The sequence below is a fragment of the Pseudophryne corroboree genome, chromosome 2 (assembly GCF_028390025.1).
Source record: "Pseudophryne corroboree isolate aPseCor3 chromosome 2, aPseCor3.hap2, whole genome shotgun sequence".
NCBI classification, from domain to species: domain Eukaryota; kingdom Metazoa; phylum Chordata; class Amphibia; order Anura; family Myobatrachidae; genus Pseudophryne; species Pseudophryne corroboree.
In genome coordinates, this window is record NC_086445.1 from 361,796,730 (window position 1) to 361,819,511 (window position 22,782).

General features: G+C 47.4%; 2 protein-coding genes across 2 annotated transcripts in view; one reads left to right on the forward strand and one right to left on the reverse strand.

The window, feature by feature from the left end:
• Positions 1–837: 837 nt before the first annotated feature.
• On the reverse strand, positions 838–4,266 carry PDCD6IP (programmed cell death 6 interacting protein). The gene has a single exon (XM_063953172.1). The coding sequence runs from the start codon at positions 3,954–3,956 to the stop codon at positions 1,350–1,352; it is 2,607 nt and encodes an 868-aa protein (XP_063809242.1). The 5' UTR covers positions 3,957–4,266; the 3' UTR covers positions 838–1,349.
• Positions 4,267–4,379: 113 nt separating this feature from the next.
• Positions 4,380–22,782, forward strand: part of RAB20 (RAB20, member RAS oncogene family) — a 110,951-nt gene continuing 92,548 nt past the window's right edge. Inside the window, exon 1 of the mRNA XM_063953173.1 lies at positions 4,380–4,893. Within this exon, the coding sequence (XP_063809243.1) occupies positions 4,719–4,893 (175 nt within the window). The 5' untranslated portion in view covers positions 4,380–4,718. The remainder of the gene's footprint in view (positions 4,894–22,782) is intronic.

Below are 22,782 nucleotides of genomic sequence, written 5' to 3' on the forward strand. Positions count from 1 at the left end.
CAGGGCATGCTGGGATGTATAGTTCAACAACAGCTGGAGTGCCAAAGGTTCCCCATCACTGCTACACCAACAGCTATAGCAAATGCTTACATTAATGTAAGCAGCACATTATAGCAGGGGGTCTCCAGGATGGGGGACAATACATCAACACTAAAAAAATAAGATTTGGCATAATTGTATGCAAGGTACTCCTTTAGAGGTGCATAAATAATAAAATACAGTATTAGATTAACTAATGTACTTCAGCCTATTATACCTGCTAAAGGTGCAATTTTAAAAAAAATAAAAAAAATTCACTTATGATTTTCCTTTGAGATTGTGAAAAGACATGGGCTCAATCCAATTAACGCGCCCCCACACTCGAAGCCCTATGGGGCTGTAGACAACAATCTCTTAGTTTTGAATACAAAACGGCTATATACAGTGCTACCACCAAGCTTACCTATTTGTGACACCTTAATAAAATAAATATTGCTCCTGCATCAGTAAGGCGTTTCTAGACACCATATAAACACATCTATGAGAAACAGCCAGTGTAAGCCACACTTCTGGGTGGGTAATTACAGAACAAAAGCTTGCAGCGAGATAGATCTCATAGTTACACTACATATCAAATAACGTCACCACCAACACACACAGTATGGATTTCTATTTGTGACTGTTGGAACACCTTGTCATACTTAAATCTATCAACATTCAACTTAAACTTTTTTAGGTTTTTGTAGATTTGAAAGAATCTTTTACCACAACCATTTACAGATGGACAAAAAGCTTATTTCTGTACCCTAAGAGCTGTACATCATATAGGTCTAACAATAAATTGAGCCAAAACAAAGACAATTTGCAAAATGTAGCAGTTGTTTTATAAACTATATTTGAATTATACATCTTAGATTAACATTCTCAAGCTCTGCTGTGCTTTTTTAGGTTTATTTTTCATTATGATGATTTACAAGGCTTTTTGATTAATAGACAAAAAAAATAGCATACAATAACCGAACTGTAGAGAAATAAAGAGTAAAAAGAAAACAAATGAGAGAACATCCCAATTTTAATATATGAAAGAGCATAGGGATACCAGGGGCGTGTGTACATTATCAAAGGATCCCCAAATCAGTGTAAGGTCATCTTTGTCAGGCAAAACTATGAGTCATATTTTCATTCTGATCACGCGTAAAGGTATGCAGGCAGAAACAGCTTAGTGCACTCAGAAGTTTAACTCAAACTGTTCTTAGAACTCAAGACAGAAATTAGGGAGTTTTATATTTCTTATATAGGGCACTAAATGCCAGTGAAAGTGTTTTTTTTTCTTTTTTAGTTTTCTTAAAGCATTTTTTTCTAAGCACTTCTTACTGAGGTTGGTAAAAAGGCGGCTGAGGGCATGGGAAACCAGGTTGCTGAGTTGGGTAAGGGGCCTGACCTGCTTGGGGTTGATACAAGTAGGGAGGCATGGTTTGGCCATACATATATGGATTATAACCAACAGGCATAGGCATTCCATAATACCCTGTATATCCTGGGTAGGTTGGGAACGGAGGACCCTGTGCCTGCGAAGGTATAGTGTTAGGAAGAGGCTGTGTGGGTGCAGGGGCGGAGGCACCTGGTACCGCAGGATTCATATTTTGTCCTGCACTAACAGGAGCTGGGGCACTTGCAGGAACGGATGGTGGAGGAGGACGTGGTGGGGGCTGTTTATTAGCATAGACGTTTCTTGGTGCTGGTGTTGGAGTGCTCGATGTTGCAGTGCCAGCAGGAGGGGTGGGTGCTGCAGTTTGGTAACTTGGTACTGCTGGCATTGAAGGAGCACTTGGTTCTCTGGCAATACTTTGCTGCAAATCCTTCAGCAATTCATCTCTCTCCGTCTTCCGGGCAAATACAATATCACTGCACTTGCCTTGAAACTTCAACAGGATTTCAGTGAGGTCATTGTAAAACTGTGTGCCTTCTCTTAGATTAGCTACAAGCTCTATATAGCTGTCATGCCCAGCAGCCAATTTTTTCAAAACTTCTTCTCTTAAGTTAGCTTCACTGTTGGATTGCTTCATCTTTGAAAATTCCTGGTGGGAAACTTGAATATTGCTGATTAATTCCTCCTGCTTTGCCAAGTTTCTCTGCATTTTATCAGTGTAGCTTCCGTAGATGCGATCAAGCTCAGTCACAGATAAAGCCTCTTCGTTAATGGCTCCATCCTGTGCCAAAGCAGTAAGAAATTTGGTGGTCATGTCAAAATTGACAGACTTGATATCATTTTCAAGTTGCTCTCTTTCTCTCTTTACTTCATCTAAGTTGGCTAACAAGGATTTCAGTGTTGTCACTACCTCGCTGCCCTGCATGGTTTTTGCTGGATTGGCAGAAGGAATTGCTCCATTGAGGTCTGCTTCTCCCTTACACAAAATTGAAATAGCTTCACGTTGAGACTGGTAGCGCTCTTTCACAACGGCATCTGCTCCAACTGCTTTATCCAACACGCTACGGAAGTTGCTGCCCTCCGTTCTTAGGGGTTTGTAAAGTTCATTGGAAGGTGTTCTTTGCCATCTCTCCTTAAACTTTGCTTTTAACTCATTGTCTGTAGCTTCCTCTTCATCCAAAAACTTCAGCGATGCATCAAGAATTTCTTTATTTCTCTGGAGAAGTTCTGGAAGGTCTCTGATTAACTGATCAATTGTCTGGATGCCACCTTGTTCGATTACAGCCTTTGACTTCTGCAAAATGGACTGGGGGATACTGTCACCTGATACATCTTCAATAGCAGCAGGAAGATTTAAAGAAGCAAGTACCCCGTTACATAAAGTTGTAGCATCTCTCATCTTAGCAATGGTTGTGTTGATGAGGTCCGCCTTCCTCTGATTGTAGACACTCAGGGACTGCTGCACTGCCAAAGGTACCATCTTTTCAAACAGATCACTGTACTTCGGGCTCAGCGGGGAGGTTACTGGAGTTGGTTTTACAAGAGCAGCTTTTCCAATTGGATCGAGATCTTTTAAATCTGGGACTCGGTCATGGTAAATGAAGTCGTTGTCTTTCTTTGCAGCAGTGAGAGCACGGCTGATTTTGTCAGACAGGTCTTTGGCGCTGACATACTCGTCATACCTGGAGGACACTGTTTTCACCAGATCTGCGGCATGCTGCAGCCGGCCCACCTCTTCCCCAAATTTCTTCTGCTGCTTGGCCAGGACGGACTGGTGGTACTCGGCATAGGCCTGCATAATGCAGTGCTTGGCGGCCAGCACTGGGAAGACCTCCTTGGGCAGAGCATCTTTGTACTGACACTGCTTGAAAGCATCACCATAGAAGTCTGCAGCCTGGTTGGCCAGCTTGGCAATGAGGGCATCCTTCATCTTGTCTCTGGTAGCTTTCATGAAGAAGACCTCCTGGGCCTGGGCCAGCATGATGACACTCAGCGTGCCCACCGTGTCTGGGGAGATGTCTACGGTGGGGTCCCGGTTGAGGGCGGAGAGCACAGTGTCCTTGATGTGGGAGAAGGCCCCGGCGGCCAGCTGGTAGTACCGGGAGGCGGCTTTCATGGCCTCGTCGTTGTCCAGGTTCTGCTCGGAGGCGATCTGGCTGGCCAGGGCCCCGATGTTGAAGAGCACGCAGGTCTTCTCGTAGCCCAGGCTGGGCAGGCCGAGCTTCACCGAGCCCCCGAACAGCGAGCCCTTGTCGAAGGCGTCCTTCCAGGTGAAGGTGAGGCAGAGCTGGCCCTCCGCGAACGGGAACTTGGGCTCGATGGAGCCGAGCTGGTCGTAGTAGCGCATGACGGTGTCCAGCGAGCTCTCATGCTTGTCCAGCGGCCGGCCCACCGCGCTCTTCCGCAGCTTGCCCAGCTCCTCCACCGCCCGGCAGTACTCGGCCTGCTCGGTCCCGGGCGGGTACGTGTTCTGGATGAACTTACACAGCGGCTTCACCAACTCCACCTCCGACGTCTTCTTCAGCGGCACGGAGATGAAGGAGGCCATGGCGGCGGCTGCGGAGTGCGGGAGATCGGGCTGTAGTGACGGCTCTGCCTCTCCCTGTGCTCCGTCAGTATCGGCCGAGCGAGAGAAGCTGTTTCCGGGTGCCGCCTCCTCCTGCCCCCGTCACTCGGTCACAAGGTGCTGCTGCGGCGTCTGAGTCACCTGCGGGAGGAGAGCGCACTGTCACTTCCTGCCCCAGCCCCCTCACACACACTGCTGCTACTGTCTCTATGCCGTGGTCAGTGACACAGACAGGTAACAACAAGACAGCGCTCGCTGCTGCTGCCACCTGCTGGCCGGGAGAGCGGGGACCGCGCAGAGCTAGTATACGTACATGTGCTGGGGACGCCGGACACCTGTCACTATGACTATGCGGCTGCTGCAGCTCATTATTATGGAAGGGGGCGGGGCCGGCAGGGGAGGGGGCTGTGATGAGGGAGCTGACTTCCTGCCCTCTCCCTATCCCGTCCTTGTTTTGCCAAGTTAGCAAAGTTTTGCAGAACTTGCAGAAGTGCGAGTGCAGCAGCAGAAGAGGCAGCGACAGCTATACCCCAGCTCACTCACCCTCCATGTACTGACCAGGAGCATAGTTCCAGGGGGCAATGTGTCACCAGGGAGCCCCCACACCTGGCCTCAGCATCCTAAGGGGGCAGATGGGGCTATAAAGCTCCTTACATTGTTTGGAGCAAGACACCCCCACCCCAGGGCGCCTGCAGCACTGTTACCCATAAGCCAGATCTGGGGCTCTGCTGCCTCCCTGACAGCATGATGAAGAAACCAGACCTAAAGATTGTGCTTCTGGGGGACATGAACGTGGGGAAAACCTCCCTCCTGCACCGGTACATGGAAAGGCGGTTCCAGGACACAGTCAGCACAGTTGGGGGGGCTTTCTACCTTAAGCAGTGGGGACCCTACAACATCTCCATTTGGGACACTGCAGGTACAGTATTGCTAATGCTACAAGTATCTGGCCTTCATATGTATTATTATAGCATGCACTCCAGCACCCATTTGTTCTTACGTGTTCCAGTATTGCAATAGATTACATGCCACACTACTAGACAGATCCTCTTAGAAATGCTGAATCCTAGCAGGAACTGGCATCCAGTAGCCTACATCATACATAGTTGTTTGGCAGGCTACTCCGCAAATACCATCACATGCTGTTTTAGTAAATTCTTGTGGGACGGCTTATACAAGGAAATAATTAATGTGGCATTACCTGAAGTATATGTAATTATTATTTGCGATAGGCTTTAATTCACGTTTTCCAGTGTTGCACAAACTCAGAATGTTATAAGTTTATTGCTGTATTACATGTACGTACATTTGTAATGTTGCAGCTTAGGGTAGGTTAGTATGTACCTGCTTTATGTCTTTTCTAACATGGGTCTGCAACAATCTTCTTTAGTGAATGTAGAACAGAGAGATTACCAGGTGACCATAGGGTTGGTGTATCAAGCAGTGAAGAGTGGAGAAGTAGCAACCAATCCGATACTACCTATCTTTTTATAGAATGTACTTGATAAATTCTACATCAAAGCTGATTGGTTGCGATGGGCAACTTCTCCTCTGGTCCACTCTTTTCACTGCTTGATACATCAACCCACAGGACTCTACAAGGCTGTACTAGAGAGACATTAGACCTTCACATACAACTATTCTACATAAAAAAAACCCCAGAAAATATTGATTTGGCACTCTATAATTCAATATTCATTGGAGGAGGCATCACTATAAAGCGTATCAAAGGTAATGTTCCTATGTTAATATTAAGGGGATTCTCTACAAAAGGTTTCAGTTTTCCCTTAGCTTGGTGAATCTGTGTTCGCATCAGTCAGTCACGTTACTTAACAAATGTAAATAGCTTGTTTGATGGGAACAGATCTGTAAAGTTGAGGGAATCTTCTGATGTTAGTAAATTGCGCCCTCAAGTGTAGTTGTCTGAATTCCAACATTGGTCCTTTTATCTGCAGTGCCTTGCAAAGATCGTGCTCTGTATGACATTAACGTTTAATAAATGATTTTCTAGAACAGTGTGATTATACAGATTACAGCACTATATGTACCATAGTTCAGTCTATATTGAAACCTTCTATTTCTATAGGTCACACTGCTATATATAGATACTTTTCATATGATCTGAAAATGTTGCCGTAGTAGAGTTTCCCATGTCACAATTTCCATTCATTGAACAAGTGAAAAAGAGAAGTGGTCATCTTAGAATGTCTTTTCTTCTTCATCTGGGGGATATTTAAGTTTGCGTTGCTTTACAAAGTGAATACACTATTCTTTACCTAAAGCGGAACAGAATGTGGTAATAAATTGATCATTACAATAAATTTGTATGTTACGTGCTCTGGGAACTTACATTTTCTGTAAGGTCTTATTTGCACACACACGTACACACACGTACACACACACACACACACACACACACGTGTACACACGTACACACACACACGTACGTACACACACGTACGTACACACACGTACACACACACACACACACACACACACACACACACACACACACACACGTACACGTACACATGTGCTAAGCAGATGTGTACAAAATGCATAAAAAAATAGCACGTCTGTTAGTGATGCATTGTTAACATGTTCTTTATTTGTTGTGGGTTTCACAGTCCAATCTATTATACTGGTAGCGAGCATTAATAATGTTTGAGAAATAGTGCCTTTTGCACTCTGAGGCAGAATGGTCCTGAAGTTAGGTTTGCAGTGCATCTTGCATGTCTTCACGCTGTGCATGCTCTGACTCTCAAGCTCCATACACACTACACGATCCCAGTCGATGCCGATCTTGGTGGCGGGGGGAAAGACACACATGCAGCACCTGCAGCATGGCTGTCATTAACGAAGACCTCCCTCGTCTGTAGTACATGTTCAGACGAGGCAGGGGGTCGTTAACGACATTGAGTGTACACACTAGACGAGAAAGTAAAAGATCTCGCTCAAACTGGCCCTTCTGAGCGAGATCTTTTGCTTTCTCGTATAGTGTGTATGGGCCTTCAGTGTATGTAAGTACAGTGGTGCAAAGTCTTTTGCTACTCTATCGCATCTCCACTTGCAGCTGAAGGGACATAACTACAGTAGGCGGTAAGGGGGTGCTGTCAGTTAGGCAGAAGTCAGTGAGGGTGTAGTTTATTTATTATTTATTTATTACCAGTTATTTATATAGCGCACACATATTCCGCAGCGCTTTACAGAGAATACTTGGCCATTCACATCAGTCCCTGCCCCAGTGGAGCTTACAATCTATTCCCTACCACATGTACACATACACACATTCACGCTAGGGTTAATTTTGTTGAGATCCAATTAACCTACCAGTATATTTTTGGATTGTGGGAGGAAACCGGAGTACCCGGAGGAAACCCACGCAAGCACGGGGAGTTGCTTGGTTATGCAAAGTTGGGCCTGTTTTCAAATTGATCTTTTGCAACTGGTGGGGATATCCAGTGTGTGCTGACATGGCTACTACAACAAATGTATGAGTAGGTCCAGTTGCACAGATATGTATAACTTTATGCACAGAATGAGTGACCAACTATGGTCAACTTGCATTCAACTTTTAATCAGCCTTAATCTATTTAAATATGGCATCATGATTTTACTGTGCAGTGGTGGTGGTGATCCTATAAAAATTAATTAATTCTATTTCTCTGACGTCCTAGTGGATGCTGGGAACTCCGTAAGGACCATGGGGAATAGCGGCTCCGCAGGAGACTGGGGACAAAAGTAAAAGCTTTATGACTAGCTGGTGTGCACTGGCTCCTCCCCCTATGACCCTCCTCCAAGCCTCAGTTAGATTTTTGTGCCCGGCCGAGAAGGGTGCATGCTAGGTAGCTCTCCTGAGCTGCTTAGAGTAAAAGTTTAAATAGGTTTTTTATTTTCAATGAGACCTGCTGGCAACAGGCTCACTGCATCGTGGGACTAAGGGGAGAAGAAGCGAACTCGCCTGCATGCAGAGTGGATTGGGCTTCTTGGCTACTGGACATTAGCTCCAGAGGGACGATCACAGGCTCAGCTTGGATGGGTCCCGGAGCCGCGCCGCCGGCCCCCTTACAGAGCCAGAAGAGCGAAGAGGTCCGGAAAAATCGGCGGCAGAAGACGTTCCTGTCTTCAATAAGGTAGCGCACAGCACTGCAGCTGTGCGCCATTGCTCTCAGCACACTTCACACTCCGGTCACTGAGGGTGCAGGGCGCTGGGGGGGAGCGCCCTGAGACGCAATAAAACACGTTTTAAACCTTATATGGCTAAAGAAATGCATCACATATAGCTCCTGGGCTATATGGATGCATTTAACCCCTGCCAGTTTAAAAAAAAAAAAAGCGGGAGAAAAGGCCGCCGAAAAGGGGGCGGAGCCTATCTCCTCAGCACACAAGCGCCATTTTCCCTCACAGCTCCGCTGGAAGGACGGCTCCCTGACTCTCCCCTGCAGTCCTGCTACAGAATCAGGGTAAAACAAGAGAGGGGGGGCACTAATTGGCAGATAATACAAATACAGCAGCTATAGAAGGGAGAAACACTTATATAAGGTTATCCCTGTATATATATAGCGCTCTGGTGTGTGCTGGCAAACTCTCCCTCTGTCTTCCCAAAGGGCTCGTGGGGTCCTGTCCTCTATCAGAGCATTCCCTGTGTGTGTGCTGTGTGTCGGTACGATTGTGTCGACATGTATGAGGAGGAAAATTATGTGGAGGCGGAGCAATTGCCTGTAATAGTGATGTCACCCCCTAGGGAGTCGACACCTGACTGGATGGTCGTATGGAAGGAATTACGTGACAGTGTCAGCACTTTGCAAAAAACTGTTGACGACATGAGACAGCCGGCAAATCAGTTAGTGCCTGTCCAGGCGTCTCAAACACCGTCAGGGGCTCTAAAGCGCCCGTTACCTCAGATGGTCGACACAGACGCAGACACGGATACTGACTCCAGCGTCGACGGTGACGAGACAAACTTAATGTCCAGTAGGGCCACACGTTACATGATCACGGCAATGAAGGAGGCTTTGAACATTTCTGATACTACAAGTACCACAAAAAGGGGTATTATGTGGGGTGTGAAAAAACTACCCATAGTTTTTCCTGAATCAGATGAATTAAATGAGGTGTGTGACAAAGCGTGGGTTTCCCCCGATAAAAAACTGCTGATTTCTAATAAATTATTGGCATTATACCCTTTCCCGCCAGAGGTTAGGGCGCGTTGGGAAACACCCCCTAGGGTAGATAAGGCGCTCACACGCTTATCAAAACAAGTGGCGTTGCCGTCTCCTGATACGGCCGCCCTCAAGGAACCAGCTGATAGAAAGCTGGAAAATATCCTAAAGGGTATATACACACATACTGGTGTTATACTACGACCAGCAATCGCCTCAGCCTGGATGTGCAGCGCTGGAGTGGCTTGGTCGGATTCCCTGACTGAAAATATTGATACCCTGGATAGGGACAGTATATTATTGACTATAGAGCATTTAAAGGATGCATTTCTATATATGCGAGATGCACAGAGGGATATTTGCACCCTGGCATCAAGAGTAAGTGCGCTGTCCATTTCTGCCAGAAGAAGTTTATGGACACGACAGTGGTCAGGTGATGCGGATTCCAAACGGCATATGGAAGTTTTGCCGTAGAAAGGGGAGGAGTTATTTGGGGTCGGTCTATCGGACCTGGTGGCCACGGCGACGGCTGGGAAATCCACCTTTTTACCCCAGGTCACCTCTCAGCAGAAAAAGACACCGTCTTTTCAAACTCAGTCCTTTCGTCCCCATAAGAGCAAGCGGGCAAAAGGCCACTCATTTCTGCCCCGGGGCAGAGGAAGGGGAAAAAGACTGCAGCAGGCAGCCTCTTCCCAGGATCAGAAGCCCTCCCCCGCTTCTGCCAAGTCTTCAGCATGACGCTGGGGCTTTACAAGCGGACTCAGGCACGGTGGGGGCCCGTCTCAAAAATTTCAACGCGCAGTGGGCTCACTCGCAAGTGGACCCCTGGATCCTGCAGGTAGTATCACAGAGGTACAAATTGGAATTCGAGACGTCTCCCCCTCGCCGGTTCCTGAAGTCTGCTCTACCAATGTCTCCCTCCGACAGGGAGGCAGTATTGGAAGCTATTCACAAGCTGTATTCCCAGCAGGTGATAATCAAGGTACCCCTCCTACAACAGGGAAAGGGGTATTACTCCACACTGTTTGTGGTACCGAAGCCGGACGGCTCGGTGAGACCGATTTTAAATCTGAAATCATTGAACACTTACATAAAAAGGTTAAAATTCAAGATGGAGTCACTCAGAGCAGTGATAGCGAACCTGGAAGAAGGGGACTATATGGTGTCTCTGGACATCAAAGATGCTTATCTCCATGTCCTAATCTACCCTTCTCACTAAGGGTACCTCAGGTTTGTGGTACAAAACTGTCATTATCAGTTTCAGACGCTGCCGTTTGGATTGTCCACGGCACCACGGGTCTTTACCAAGGTAATGGCCGAAATGATGATTCTTCTTCGAAGAAAAGGCGTCTTAATTATCCCTTACTTGGACGATCTCCTGATAAGGGCAAGGTCCAGGGAACAGTTAGAGGTCGGAGTAGCACTATCTCAGGTAGTGCTACGTCAGCACGGGTGGATTCTAAATATTCCAAAATCGCAGCTGATTCCAACAACACGTCTACTGTTCCTAGGGATGATTCTGGACACAGTCCAGAAAAAGGTGTTTCTCCCGGAGGAGAAGGCCAGGGAGTTATCCGAGCTAGTCAGGAACCTCCTGAAACCAGGACAAGTGTCAGTGCATCAATGCACAAGGGTCCTGGGAAAGATGGTGGCTTCTTACGAAGCGATTCCATTCGGAAGATTCCATGCAAGAACTTTTCAGTGGGATCTGCTGGACAAATGGTCCGGATCGCATCTTCAGATGCATCAGCGGATAACCCTATCTCCAAGGACAAGGGTGTCTCTCCTGTGGTGGTTGCAGAGTGCTCATCTTCTAGAGGGCCGCAGATTCGGCATTCAGGACTGGATTCTGGTGACCACGGATGCCAGCCTGAGAGGCTGGGGAGCAGTCACACAGGGAAGAAATTTCCAGGGCTTGTGGTCAAGCATGGAAACGTCTCTTCACATAAATATCCTGGAACTAAGGGCAATTTACAATGCCCTAAGTCAAGCAAGGCCTCTGCTTCAGGGTCAGTCGGTATTGATCCAATCGGACAACATCACGGCAGTCGCCCACGTAAACAGACAGGGCGGCACAAGAAGCAGGAGGGCAATGGCAGAAGCTGCAAGAATTCTTCGCTGGGCGGAAAATTATGTGACAGCACTGTCAGCGGTATTGCGCCAGGTCAAGGGACCCTCAGGCGATAGCGGTGGACGCTCTGGTAACACCGTGGGTGTACCAGTCAGTGTATGTGTTCCCTCCTCTGCCTCTCATACCCAAAGTATTGAGAATCATAAGAAGGAGAGGAGTAAGAACTATACTCGTGGCTCCGGATTGGCCAAGGAGGACTTGGTACCCGGAACTTCAAGAGATGCTCACGGAGGACCCGTGGCCTCTACCTCTAAGAAAGGACCTGCTCCAGCAGGGACCTTGTCTGTTCCAAGACTTACCACGGCTGCGTTTGACGGCATGGAGGTTGAACGCCGCATCCTGAAGGAAAAAGGCATTCCAGATGAAGTCATCCCTACCCTGATCAAGGCCAGGAAGGATGTAACCGCGAAACATTATCACCGCATTTGGCGAAAATATGTTGCGTGGTGTGAGGCCAAGAAGGCCCCTACAGAGGAATTTCAACTGGGTCGTTTCCTGCATTTCCTGCAAACAGGACTATCTATGGGCCTAAAATTAGGGTCCATTAAGGTTCAAATTTCGGCCCTGTCAATATTCTTCCAAAAAGAACTGGCTTCAGTGCCTGAAGTTCAGACGTTTGTCAAAGGGGTACTGCATATACAGCCTCCTTTTGTGCCTCCAGTGGCACCTTGGGATCTCAATGTAGTGTTGAGTCTCCTAAAGTCACATTGGTTTGAACCACTCACCACTGTGGAATTAAAATATCTCACATGGAAAGTGGTCATGCTGTTAGCCCTGGCTTCAGCCAGGCGTGTCTCAGAATTGGCGGCTTTATCATATAAAAGCCCTTACCTAATTTTTCATTCAGACAGGGCAGAACTGAGGACTCGCCCTCAATTTCTCCCTAAGGTGGTTTCAGCGTTTCACATGAACCAGCCTATTGTGGTGCCTGCGGCCACTAGGGACTTGGAGGACTCCAAGTTGCTGGACGTAGTCAGGGCCCTGAAAATATGTTTCCAGGATGGCTGGAGTCAGAAAATCTGACTCGCTGTTTATCCTGTATGCACCCAACAAGGTGGGTGCTCCTGCTTCTAAGCAGACGATTGCTCGTTGGATTTGTAGTACGATTCAGCTTGCACATTCTGTGGCAGGCCTGCCACAGCCAAAATCTGTAAAAGCCCATTCCACAAGGAAGGTGGGCTCATCTTGGGCGGCTGCCCGAGGGGTCTCGGCTTTACAACTTTGCCGAGCAGCTACTTGGTCAGGGGCAAACACGTTTGCTAAATTTTACAAATTCGATACCCTGGCTGAGGAGGACCTGGAGTTCTCTCATTCGGTGCTGCAGAGTCATCCGCACTCTCCCGCCCGTTTGGGAGCTTTGGTATAATCCCCATGGTCCTTACGGAGTTCCCAGCATCCACTAGGACGTCAGAGAAAATAAGAATTTACTTACCGATAATTCTATTTCTCATAGTCCGTAGTGGATGCTGGGCGCCCATCCCAAGTGCGGATTGTCTGCAATACTTGTATATAGTTATTGTTACAAAAATCGGGTTGTTTATTGTTGTGAGCCATCTTTTCAGAGGCTCCTACGTTTATCATACTGTTAACTGGGTTCAGATCACAAGTTGTACGGTGTGATTGGTGTGGCTGGTATGAGTCTTACCCGGGATTCAAGATCCTTCCTTATTATGTACGCTCGTCCGGGCACAGTATCCTAACTGAGGCTTGGAGGAGGGTCATAGGGGGAGGAGCCAGTGCACACCAGCTAGTCATAAAGCTTTTACTTTTGTGCCCAGTCTCCTGCGGAGCCGCTATTCCCCATGGTCCTTACGGAGTTCCCAGCATCCACTACGGACTATGAGAAATAGAATTATCGGTAAGTAAATTCTTATTTTTTAATGCTGTTACATGTGGTTAATCAGTTGCTGAAGAGCACATTAAATGGGATGGTATCGGGATCCCAGCGCTTGGGATACCGGCGGTCAGAATACCAACAGCGGCATCCCGATGTGCAGAATCCCAACACCTGGTAGGTAACTAGTCTAACCTTAACTCCTTATCCTCCTATCCCTAACTCTCCCTTCCCACAGCCTCTAACTCTCACCCCGCAGCCTAAACCTAACCTCCCCCCTCGCAGCCTGACCCTAAACTGCCCCAGCATACTTACAATCAGGATGCCGGCAGTTGGTATTCCAGCGTTGGGATCCCGGTGACTGTATTTCGACTGCTGGCATCCCAAACGCCAGTATGCTGACCGGATACTGATTAAATGCAGATAGATGTGGAGTATATTGTTACTGGATGCTTGTATTTATGCATATGGGCATAGTGTCGTAGTGTCACTATATAGCAGTACTGGAACTGTTGTTTTATTCTGCATGTTGACTCAAATTTGTTCCATGAGTCTGTACAAACCCTTAAAAACCATGTTTAATTGCCAAATGATGGATCATCACTTTGAAAATCTTTGCTATGCAGACTACAGTATAAATATAAATATGTGACATTAGATACTAAGAAGGTAGGAACAGCACTAAGCATTGGGGTATTTCTCCCCTGAACAGCTGTTGACCATCTGCTGCGTTCATGTGTTGCAGAGCTAATCCATATTTGAAATATAAAGGGGTACCAGTTACAAATTATAATGTCTGAGTAGTTTCAATCAACTACTCTGTGTATGCAGTTATAAGTAAAACTGATGTCATTTAACCTGTATCCTGCATAACCATCGTTTTCACCATCCTATGATTAAGTAGGTAGTCTTGTGACTAATATGTATAATTTGGCATACAAAGAATATTATTCAGAACATTTGTTTGTTAAAATCATTGGTAAAAATGTACTTACTATCCTGAAGTAAACTTTACTTTCTTAGTATATATAAAATATATTATTATTATTATTATTATTATTATTATTATTATTATTATTATTATTATTATATAAATATTATTCTTGCTGTTCTGCAAATAGTTTTTTTTTCTTTTAATAAACCTAATGATGATGATTATTAGTATCCTTTATTTATATAGCATCAACTTTGTCCTTAGCACTGCAGTATCTGAAAGTTAAATGTGAATCTGTAGTGATAAATAGGGGGTCCGTAAAACAGAATGCAACAGCTAACCCTTTGTAAGTATGTGTGTTTTTTTTGTGGTTTAGTTATTTGCAAAAATAAATGTCAAAGGGGCAATTCGGTTAGCTGTAGGGTTTTAGCTCCTGGGTTAAGTGCCCAGAGTCATTCAATTACTGCCTGTGGTAAGCCAGCTAATAGGTCAGAGGGTGCACTTAACGCATACCCTCCAACTGTACCTTTTTAATAGGTACAGTACCTTTTCTCTGACGTCCTAGTGGATGCTGGGAACTCCGAAAGGACCATGGGGAATAGCGGCTCCGCAGGAGACTGGGCACAAAAGTAAAAGCTTTAGGACTACCTGGTGTGCACTGGCTCCTCCCCCTATGACCCTCCTCCAAGCCTCAGTTAGATTTTTGTGCCCGAACGAGAAGGGTGCACACTAGGTGGCTCTCCTGAGCTGCTTTAGTGAAAAAGTTTAAGTATAGGTTTTTTATTTTCAGTGAATCCTGCTGGCAACAGGTTCACTGCACCGAGGGACTAAGGGGAGAAGAAGCGAACTCACCTGCGTGCAGAGTGGATTGGGCTTCTTAGGCTACTGGACATTAGCTCCAGAGGGACGATCACAGGCCCAGCCATGGATGGGTCCCAGAGCCGCGCCGCCGGCCCCCTTACAGAGCCAGAAGACAGAAGAGGTCCGGGAAATCGGCGGCAGAAGACGTCCTGTCTTCAATAAGGTAGCGCACAGCACCGCAGCTGTGCGCCATTGCTCTCAGCACACTTCACACTCCGGTCACTGAGGGTGCAGGGCGCTGGGGGGGGGGGGGGGCGCCCTGAGGCGCAATAAAAACACCTTAGATGGCAAAAAATGCATCACATATAGCTCCTGGGCTATATGGATGCATTTAACCCCTGCCAGTTTTTCCTTAAAAAAGCGGGAGAAAGGCCGCTGAGAAGGGGGCGGAGCCTATCTCCTCAGCACACTGGCGCCATTTTCCCTCACAGCTCCGTTGGAGGGAAGTTTCCTGACTCTCCCCTGCAGTCCTGCACTACAGAAACAGGGTAAAACAAGAGAGGGGGGGCACTAATTTGGCAGATAAATCAATACAGCAGCTATATAAGGGAAAAACACTTATATAAGGTTATCCCTGTATATATATATATAGCGCTCTGGTGTGTGCTGGCAAACTCTCCCTCTGTCTCCCCAAAGGGCTAGTGGGGTCCTGTCCTCTATCAGAGCATTCCCTGTGTGTGTGCTGTGTGTCGGTACGTTGTGTCGACATGTATGAGGAGGAAAATGGTATGGAGGCGGAGCAATTGCCTGTAATAGTGATGTCACCCCCTAGGGAGTCGACACCTGACTGGATGGTCTTATGGAAGGAATTACGTGATAGCGTCAGCACTTTACAAAAGACTGTTGACGACATGAGACAGCCGGCAAATCAGTTATTACCTGTACAGGCGTCTCAAACACCGTCAGGGGCTCTAAAGCGCCCGTTACCTCAGATGGTCGACACAGACACGGACACTGACTCCAGTGTCGACGGTGAGGAAACAAACGTATTTTCCAGTAGGGCCACACGTTACATGATCACGGCAATGAAGGAGGTTTTGAACATTTCTGATACTACAAGTACCACAAAAAAGGGTATTATGTGGGGTGTGAAAAAACTACCTGTAGTTTTTCCTGAATCAGATGAATTAAATGAGGTGTGTGATGAAGCGTGGGTTTCCCCCGATAAAAAACTGCTAATTTCTAAAAAATTATTGGCATTATACCCTTTCCCGCCAGAGGTTAGGGCGAGTTGGGAAACACCCCCTAGGGTAGATAAGGCGCTCACACGCTTATCAAAACAAGTGGCGTTACCGTCTCCTGATACGGCCGCCCTCAAGGAACCAGCTGATAGGAAGCTGGAAAATATCCTAAAAAGTATATACACACATACTGGTATTATACTGCGACCAGAAATCGCCTCAGCCTGGATGTGCAGTGCTGGGGTGGCTTGGTCGGATTCCCTGACTGAAAATATTGATACCCTGGACAGGGACAGTATATTATTGACTATAGAGCATTTAAAGGATGCATTTCTATATATGCGAGATGCACAGAGGGATATTTGCACTCTGGCATCAAGAGTATGTGCGCTGTCCATTTCTGCCAGAAAAGGGTTATGGACGCGACAGTGGTCAGGTGATGCGGATTCCAAACGGCATATGGAAGTATTGCCGTATAAAGGGGAGGAGTTATATTGGGGTCGGTCTATCGGACCTGGTGGCCACGGCAACGGCTGGGAAATCCACCTTTTTACCCCAGGTCACCTCTCAGCAGAAAAAGACACCGTCTTTTCAGGCTCAGTCCTTTCGTCCCCATAAGGGCAAGCGGGCAAAAGGCCACTCATATCTGCCCCGGGGCAGAGGAAGGGGAAAAAGACTGCAGCAGGCAGCCTCTTCCCAGGAACAGAAGCCCTCCCCCGCTTCTGCCAAGTCCTCAGCATGACGCTGGGGCCTTACAAGCGGACTCAGGCACGGTGGGGGCCCGTCTCAAGAATTTCAGCGCGCAGTGGGCTCACTCGCAAGTGGACCCCTGGATCCTGCAGGTAGTATCTCAGGGGTACAAATTGGAATTCGAGACGTCTCCCCCTCGCCGGTTCCTGAAGTCTGCTTTACCAACGTCTCCCTCCGACAGGGAGGCGGTATTGGAAGCCATTCACAAGCTGTATTCCCAGCAGGTGATAATCAAGGTACCCCTCCTACAACAGGGAAAGGGGTATTATTCCACGCTGTTTGTGGTACCGAAGCCGGACGGCTCGGTGAGACCTATTTTAAATCTGAAATCCTTGAACACTTACATACAAAGGTTCAAATACAAGATGGAGTCACTCAGAGCAGTGATAGCGAACCTGGAAGAAGGGGACTATATGGTGTCTCTGGACATCAAGGATGCTTACCTCCATGTCCCAATTTGCCCTTCTCACCAAGGGTACCTCAGGTTTGTGGTACAGAACTGTCACTATCAGTTTCAGACGCTGCCGTTTGGATTGTCCACGGCACCCCGGGTCTTTACCAAGGTAATGGCCGAAATGATGATTCTTCTTCGAAGAAAAGGCGTCTTAATTATCCCTTACTTGGACGATCTCCTGATAAGGGCAAGGTCCAGGGAACAGTTAGAGGTCGGAGTAGCACTATCTCAAGTAGTACTACGACAGCACGGGTGGATTATAAATATTCCAAAATCGCTGCTGATTCCGACGACACGTCTGCTGTTCCTAGGGATGATTCTGGACACAGTCCAGAAAAAGGTGTTTCTCCCGGAGGAGAAAGCCAGGGAGTTATCCGAGTTAGTCAGGAACCTCCTGAAACCAGGCCAAGTGTCAGTGCATCAATGCACAAGGGTCCTGGGAAAAATGGTGGCTTCTTACGAAGCGATTCCATTCGGCAGATTCCACGCAAGAACTTTTCAGTGGGATCTGCTGGACAAATGGTCCGGATCGCATCTTCAGATGCATCAGCGGATAACCCTGTCTCCAAGGACAAGGGTGTCTCTCCTGTGGTGGTTGCAGAGTGCTCATCTTCTAGAGGGCCGCAGATTCGGCATTCAGGACTGGGTCCTGGTGACCACGGATGCCAGCCTGAGAGGCTGGGGAGCAGTCACACAGGGAAGAAATTTCCAGGGCTTGTGGTCAAGCATGGAAACGTCATTTCACATAAATATCCTGGAACTAAGGGCCATTTACAATGCCCTAAGTCAAGCAAGGCCTCTGCTTCAGGGTCAGCCGGTGTTGATCCAGTCGGACAACATCACGGCAGTCGCCCACGTAAACAGACAGGGCGGCACAAGAAGCAGGAGGGCAATGACGGAAGTTGCAAGGATTCTTCGCTGGGCGGAAAATCATGTGATAGCACTGTCAGCAGTGTTCATTCCGGGAGTGGACAACTGGGAAGCGGACTTCCTCAGCAGACACGACCTCCACCCGGGGGAGTGGGGACATCACCCAGAAGTCTTCCACATGATTGTGAACCGTTGGGAAAAACCAAAGGTGGACATGATGGCGTCCCGCCTCAACAAAAAACTAGACAGATATTGCGCCAGGTCAAGGGACCCTCAGGCAATAGCTGTGGACGCTCTGGTAACACCGTGGGTGTACCAGTCAGTGTATGTGTTCCCTCCTCTGCCTCTCATACCCAAGGTACTGAGAATCATAAGAAGGAGAGGAGTAAGGACTATACTCGTCGCTCCGGATTGGCCAAGAAGGACTTGGTACCCGGAACTTCAAGAGATGCTCACGGAGGACCCGTGGCCTCTACCTCTAAGAAAGGACCTGCTCCAGCAGGGACCCTGTCTGTTCCAAGACTTACCGCGGCTGCGTTTGACGGCATGGCGGTTGAACGCCGGATCCTGAAGGAAAAAGGCATTCCGGATGAAGTCATCCCTACCCTGATCAAAGCCAGGAAGGATGTAACTGTGCAACATTATCACCGTATTTGGCGTAAATATGTTGCGTGGTGTGAGGCCAGGAAGGCCCCTACAGAGGAATTTCAACAGGGTCGTTTCCTGCATTTCCTGCAAACAGGACTGTCTATGGGCCTAAAATTAGGATCCATTAAGGTTCAAATTTCGGCCCTGTCGATTTTCTTCCAGAAAGAACTGGCTTCAGTTCCTGAAGTTCAGACGTTTGTCAAGGGGGTACTGCATATACAGCCTCCTTTTGTGCCTCCAGTGGCACCTTGGGATCTCAATGTAGTTTTGGGGTTCCTAAAATCACATTGGTTTGAACCACTCACCACTGTGGACTTAAAATGTCTCACATGGAAAGTGGTAATGCTGTTAGCCCTGGCTTCAGCCTGGCGTGTCTCAGAATTGGCGGCTTTATCCTATAAAAGCCCTTACCTAATTTTTCATACGGACAGGGCAGAATTGAGGACTCGTCCTCAATTTCTCCCTAAGGTGGTTTCAGCGTTTCACTTAAACCAGCCTATTGTGGTACCTGCGGCTACTAGGGACTTGGAGGATTCCAAGTTGCTGGACGTAGTCAGGGCCCTGAAAATATATGTTTCCAGGACGGCTGGAGTCAGAAAATCTGACTCGCTGTTTATCCTGTATGCACCCAACAAGCTGGGTGCTCCTGCTTCAAAGCAGACTATTGCTCGTTGGATTTGTAGTACAATTCAGCTTGCACATTCTGTGGCAGGCCTGCCACAGCCAAAATCTGTAAAAGCCCATTCCACAAGGAAAGTGGGCTCATCTTGGGCAGCTGCCCGAGGGGTCTCGGCTTTACAACTTTGCCGAGCAGCTACTTGGTCAGGGGCAAACACGTTTGCTAAATTCTACAAATTTGATACCCTGGCTGAGGAGGACCTGGAGTTCTCTCATTCGGTGCTGCAGAGTCATCCGCACTCTCCCGTCCGTTTGGGAGCTTTGGTATAATCCCCATGGTCCTTTCGGAGTTCCCAGCATCCACTAGGACGTCAGAGAAAATAAGAATTTACTTACCGATAATTCTATTTCTCATAGTCCGTAGTGGATGCTGGGCGCCCATCCCAAGTGCGGATTGTCTGCAATACTTGTACATAGTTATTGTTACAAAAATCGGGTTATTATTGTTGTGAGCTATCTTTTCAGAGGCTCCTCTGTTATCATGCTGTTAACTGGGTTCAGATCACAAGTTGTACGGTGTGATTGGTGTGGCTGGTATGAGTCTTACCCGGGATTCAAAATCCTTCCTTATTGTGTACGCTCGTCCGGGCACAGTATCCTAACTGAGGCTTGGAGGAGGGTCATAGGGGGAGGAGCCAGTGCACACCAGGTAGTCCTAAAGCTTTTACTTTTGTGCCCAGTCTACTGCGGAGCCGCTATTCCCCATGGTCCTTTCTGAGTTCCCAGCATCCACTACGGACTATGAGAAATAGAATTATCGGTAAGTAAATTCTTATTTTTTTTATGGTCTGTACCGATTTTTGGCTCTCCAAACTTCCATTGAAAGTATAGGAAAAGGGGTGTGGCCACTCCCCCCTTTACCCGTGACCACGCCCCTTTTTCTAATTTGTACCGATTTTTATGTGTAAAATATTGGAGGGTATGTTAACGTGGATTTCTGCTTGCACCCTCATGAGGTACGAGTGCAAAAATCCATGTTAACTAGTGCTGTCAGGGCTAATCACGATGTTACCGCATGCAGTAATTGCATAGTTACAGGCTCTTCATCTGGGAGCGCTTGCCCAGGATATTATACTCTGTGGCAAGTGCCACAGATGATTGGCGGAGTATGTGGAAGTCTGGCAAGACAAACATGAACAGCATAGTTATGCAGAAAAAGGTGAAAGGATGCAGCCTGAGCAACATGCATACAGACTCAATTCCGGATAAGACATGACAGGGACACACATACTTTAGAAGACTGGATAGTTGTGGGACGTGCTGTACCATGCCTGTGAAAGCTTACAATTAAGGGACTGGGTAAGGAGAGACGGTGGGACCAATTGGAGTCGTAGGCATGCAGGATCAACTGTGGTGCACAGGGGATCAGTATGGGATCCCGGCATACTAAAGGTCAAATGTCACTATACCGACATCGGCATCCCGGGTGCCAGAAAACCAGCAGTGGGGCAAGTGCATTGAGGTCCCTTGCGGGCTCGCTGCACTCGCCACGCTGCGGGCACGGTGGCTCACTTGACTCGCCACAGCTTCTATGCTCCCTCTGTGGATGTCATGGATACTCACAGGGCGAGAATCGCCTACCTCGATAGTATTCCGGCGGCTGGATAGTACCCCGTCGGGATTACAGCGTTGGTATTGCGACCGTCGGGTGGGATTTTAACCCTATACCGTGCACAGTACTGCAGGATGCAGAGGCCTAGATGGGTCATAGCACAGTAAATGCCAAAGTGGAGAGTGTGGGTTACGCCTGATGAAGGAGAAGCTGAAAAGTGCAAGTTTCAGAGAGAGCAAATCGGATAGGTCAGTGCGCTGTCTAACCATCAGCAACTATATATTTACAGAGCACAGATTTTAGTGGATACAAAAATATACTGATAGGTTATTGACTTCTGACTAAAAAACAGAGACATGTGAGGGTGTAAGCTCCAATGTGACAAGGACTTGTGTGAACAATAAATATATAACCAACAGATGCGACCACACCAGCAAGTGCTTTATCTGATCTGATCACACAGGATGCGACCAGTCAGCTGCAGAGTAGAGAAAATTCCTTCTGCTGCCACTTTCAGAGGGACTGGAAGGTCCTTCTGCCTTCCTGCAGCCTCCCCCAGTGTTTGCTGTGCTGCTGATCACTACTGATCGGTCAGCACGGCAAGACACCCCACCCAGCAGCTGAAGACAATAGCAGCTGCTGTGTAGGTGTAAAGTACCCCCCCCCCCCCCCCCCCCCAAGCCCCCAGGGCCATCTTTTCATATGGGCTCAATGGGCCCCAGGAGTATAAGGTATAAAGTATAAGCTGAGGGTCCTCTGTTTCCAGTGGTACAAGATTTTTGAAAATAAACACTGGGAAACCGGAGATATCCGGCTTCAAAGCAGTGGTCCCCATCCGAGCCTGTTAATTGCTCTTCCCAGCCAGATTCTATTTCCAGTGACTGAAAATATGTGCAGTCAAGCAAGCTGCCCTCCCACCAGAAAATGATGAATATTAAGCCCACTCCGCTATTTACCTCTCCCTTGCGTATTAAACACCCCCTACCACTCTAGAAGTCATGTACCAAGACCCCTTCATTCAGCCCAAAGCCCCCTTCTACAGTCTCGTGTTCTCCCTCCTGCCCCATCTCCCATCATCTGTGAAGTTACTGCTCCAGGTCCTACATGCTGAGCGGAAGATAGAACACCCCCTACCGCTCGCGGGAAATCAATGCTGCCACTGCTAGTAACACCTAACCCTGCCCCTGGACAAAGCAATGCTACTAGGGTTGCCACTTCATCCCTTTAATTCTGGACACATATTAATTACACAGGTTCTGTGGCTGGCTCACTTAATGACTCCATTTCACCTGGTTTTAATCAGCCACAGAACCTGTGTAATTAATGTGTCCAGAATTAAAGGGATGAGGTGGCAACCCTAGTAGCATTGCTTTGTCCAGGGGCCTACACTGCTGTTGAGATGACCCTGTGTATCTGGTGGCTGTCCCGGCTTTTAGATTTTTCCTGAGAAATTCTACGTAAAAAGAGATACAGGTTGAGTATCCCATATCCAAATATTCCGAAATACGGAACTTTTTGAGTGAGATCGTGAAACCTTTTGTTTTCTGATGGCTCAATGTACACAAACTTTGTTTAATACACAAGTTATTAAAAATATGATATTAAATGACCTTCAGGCTGTGTGTATATGAAACATAAATGATTTGTGTGAATGTACACACACTTTGTTTAATGCACAAAGTTATTCAAAATATTGGCTAAAATTACCTTCAGGCTGTGTATATAAGGTGTATATGAAACGTAAATGATTTGT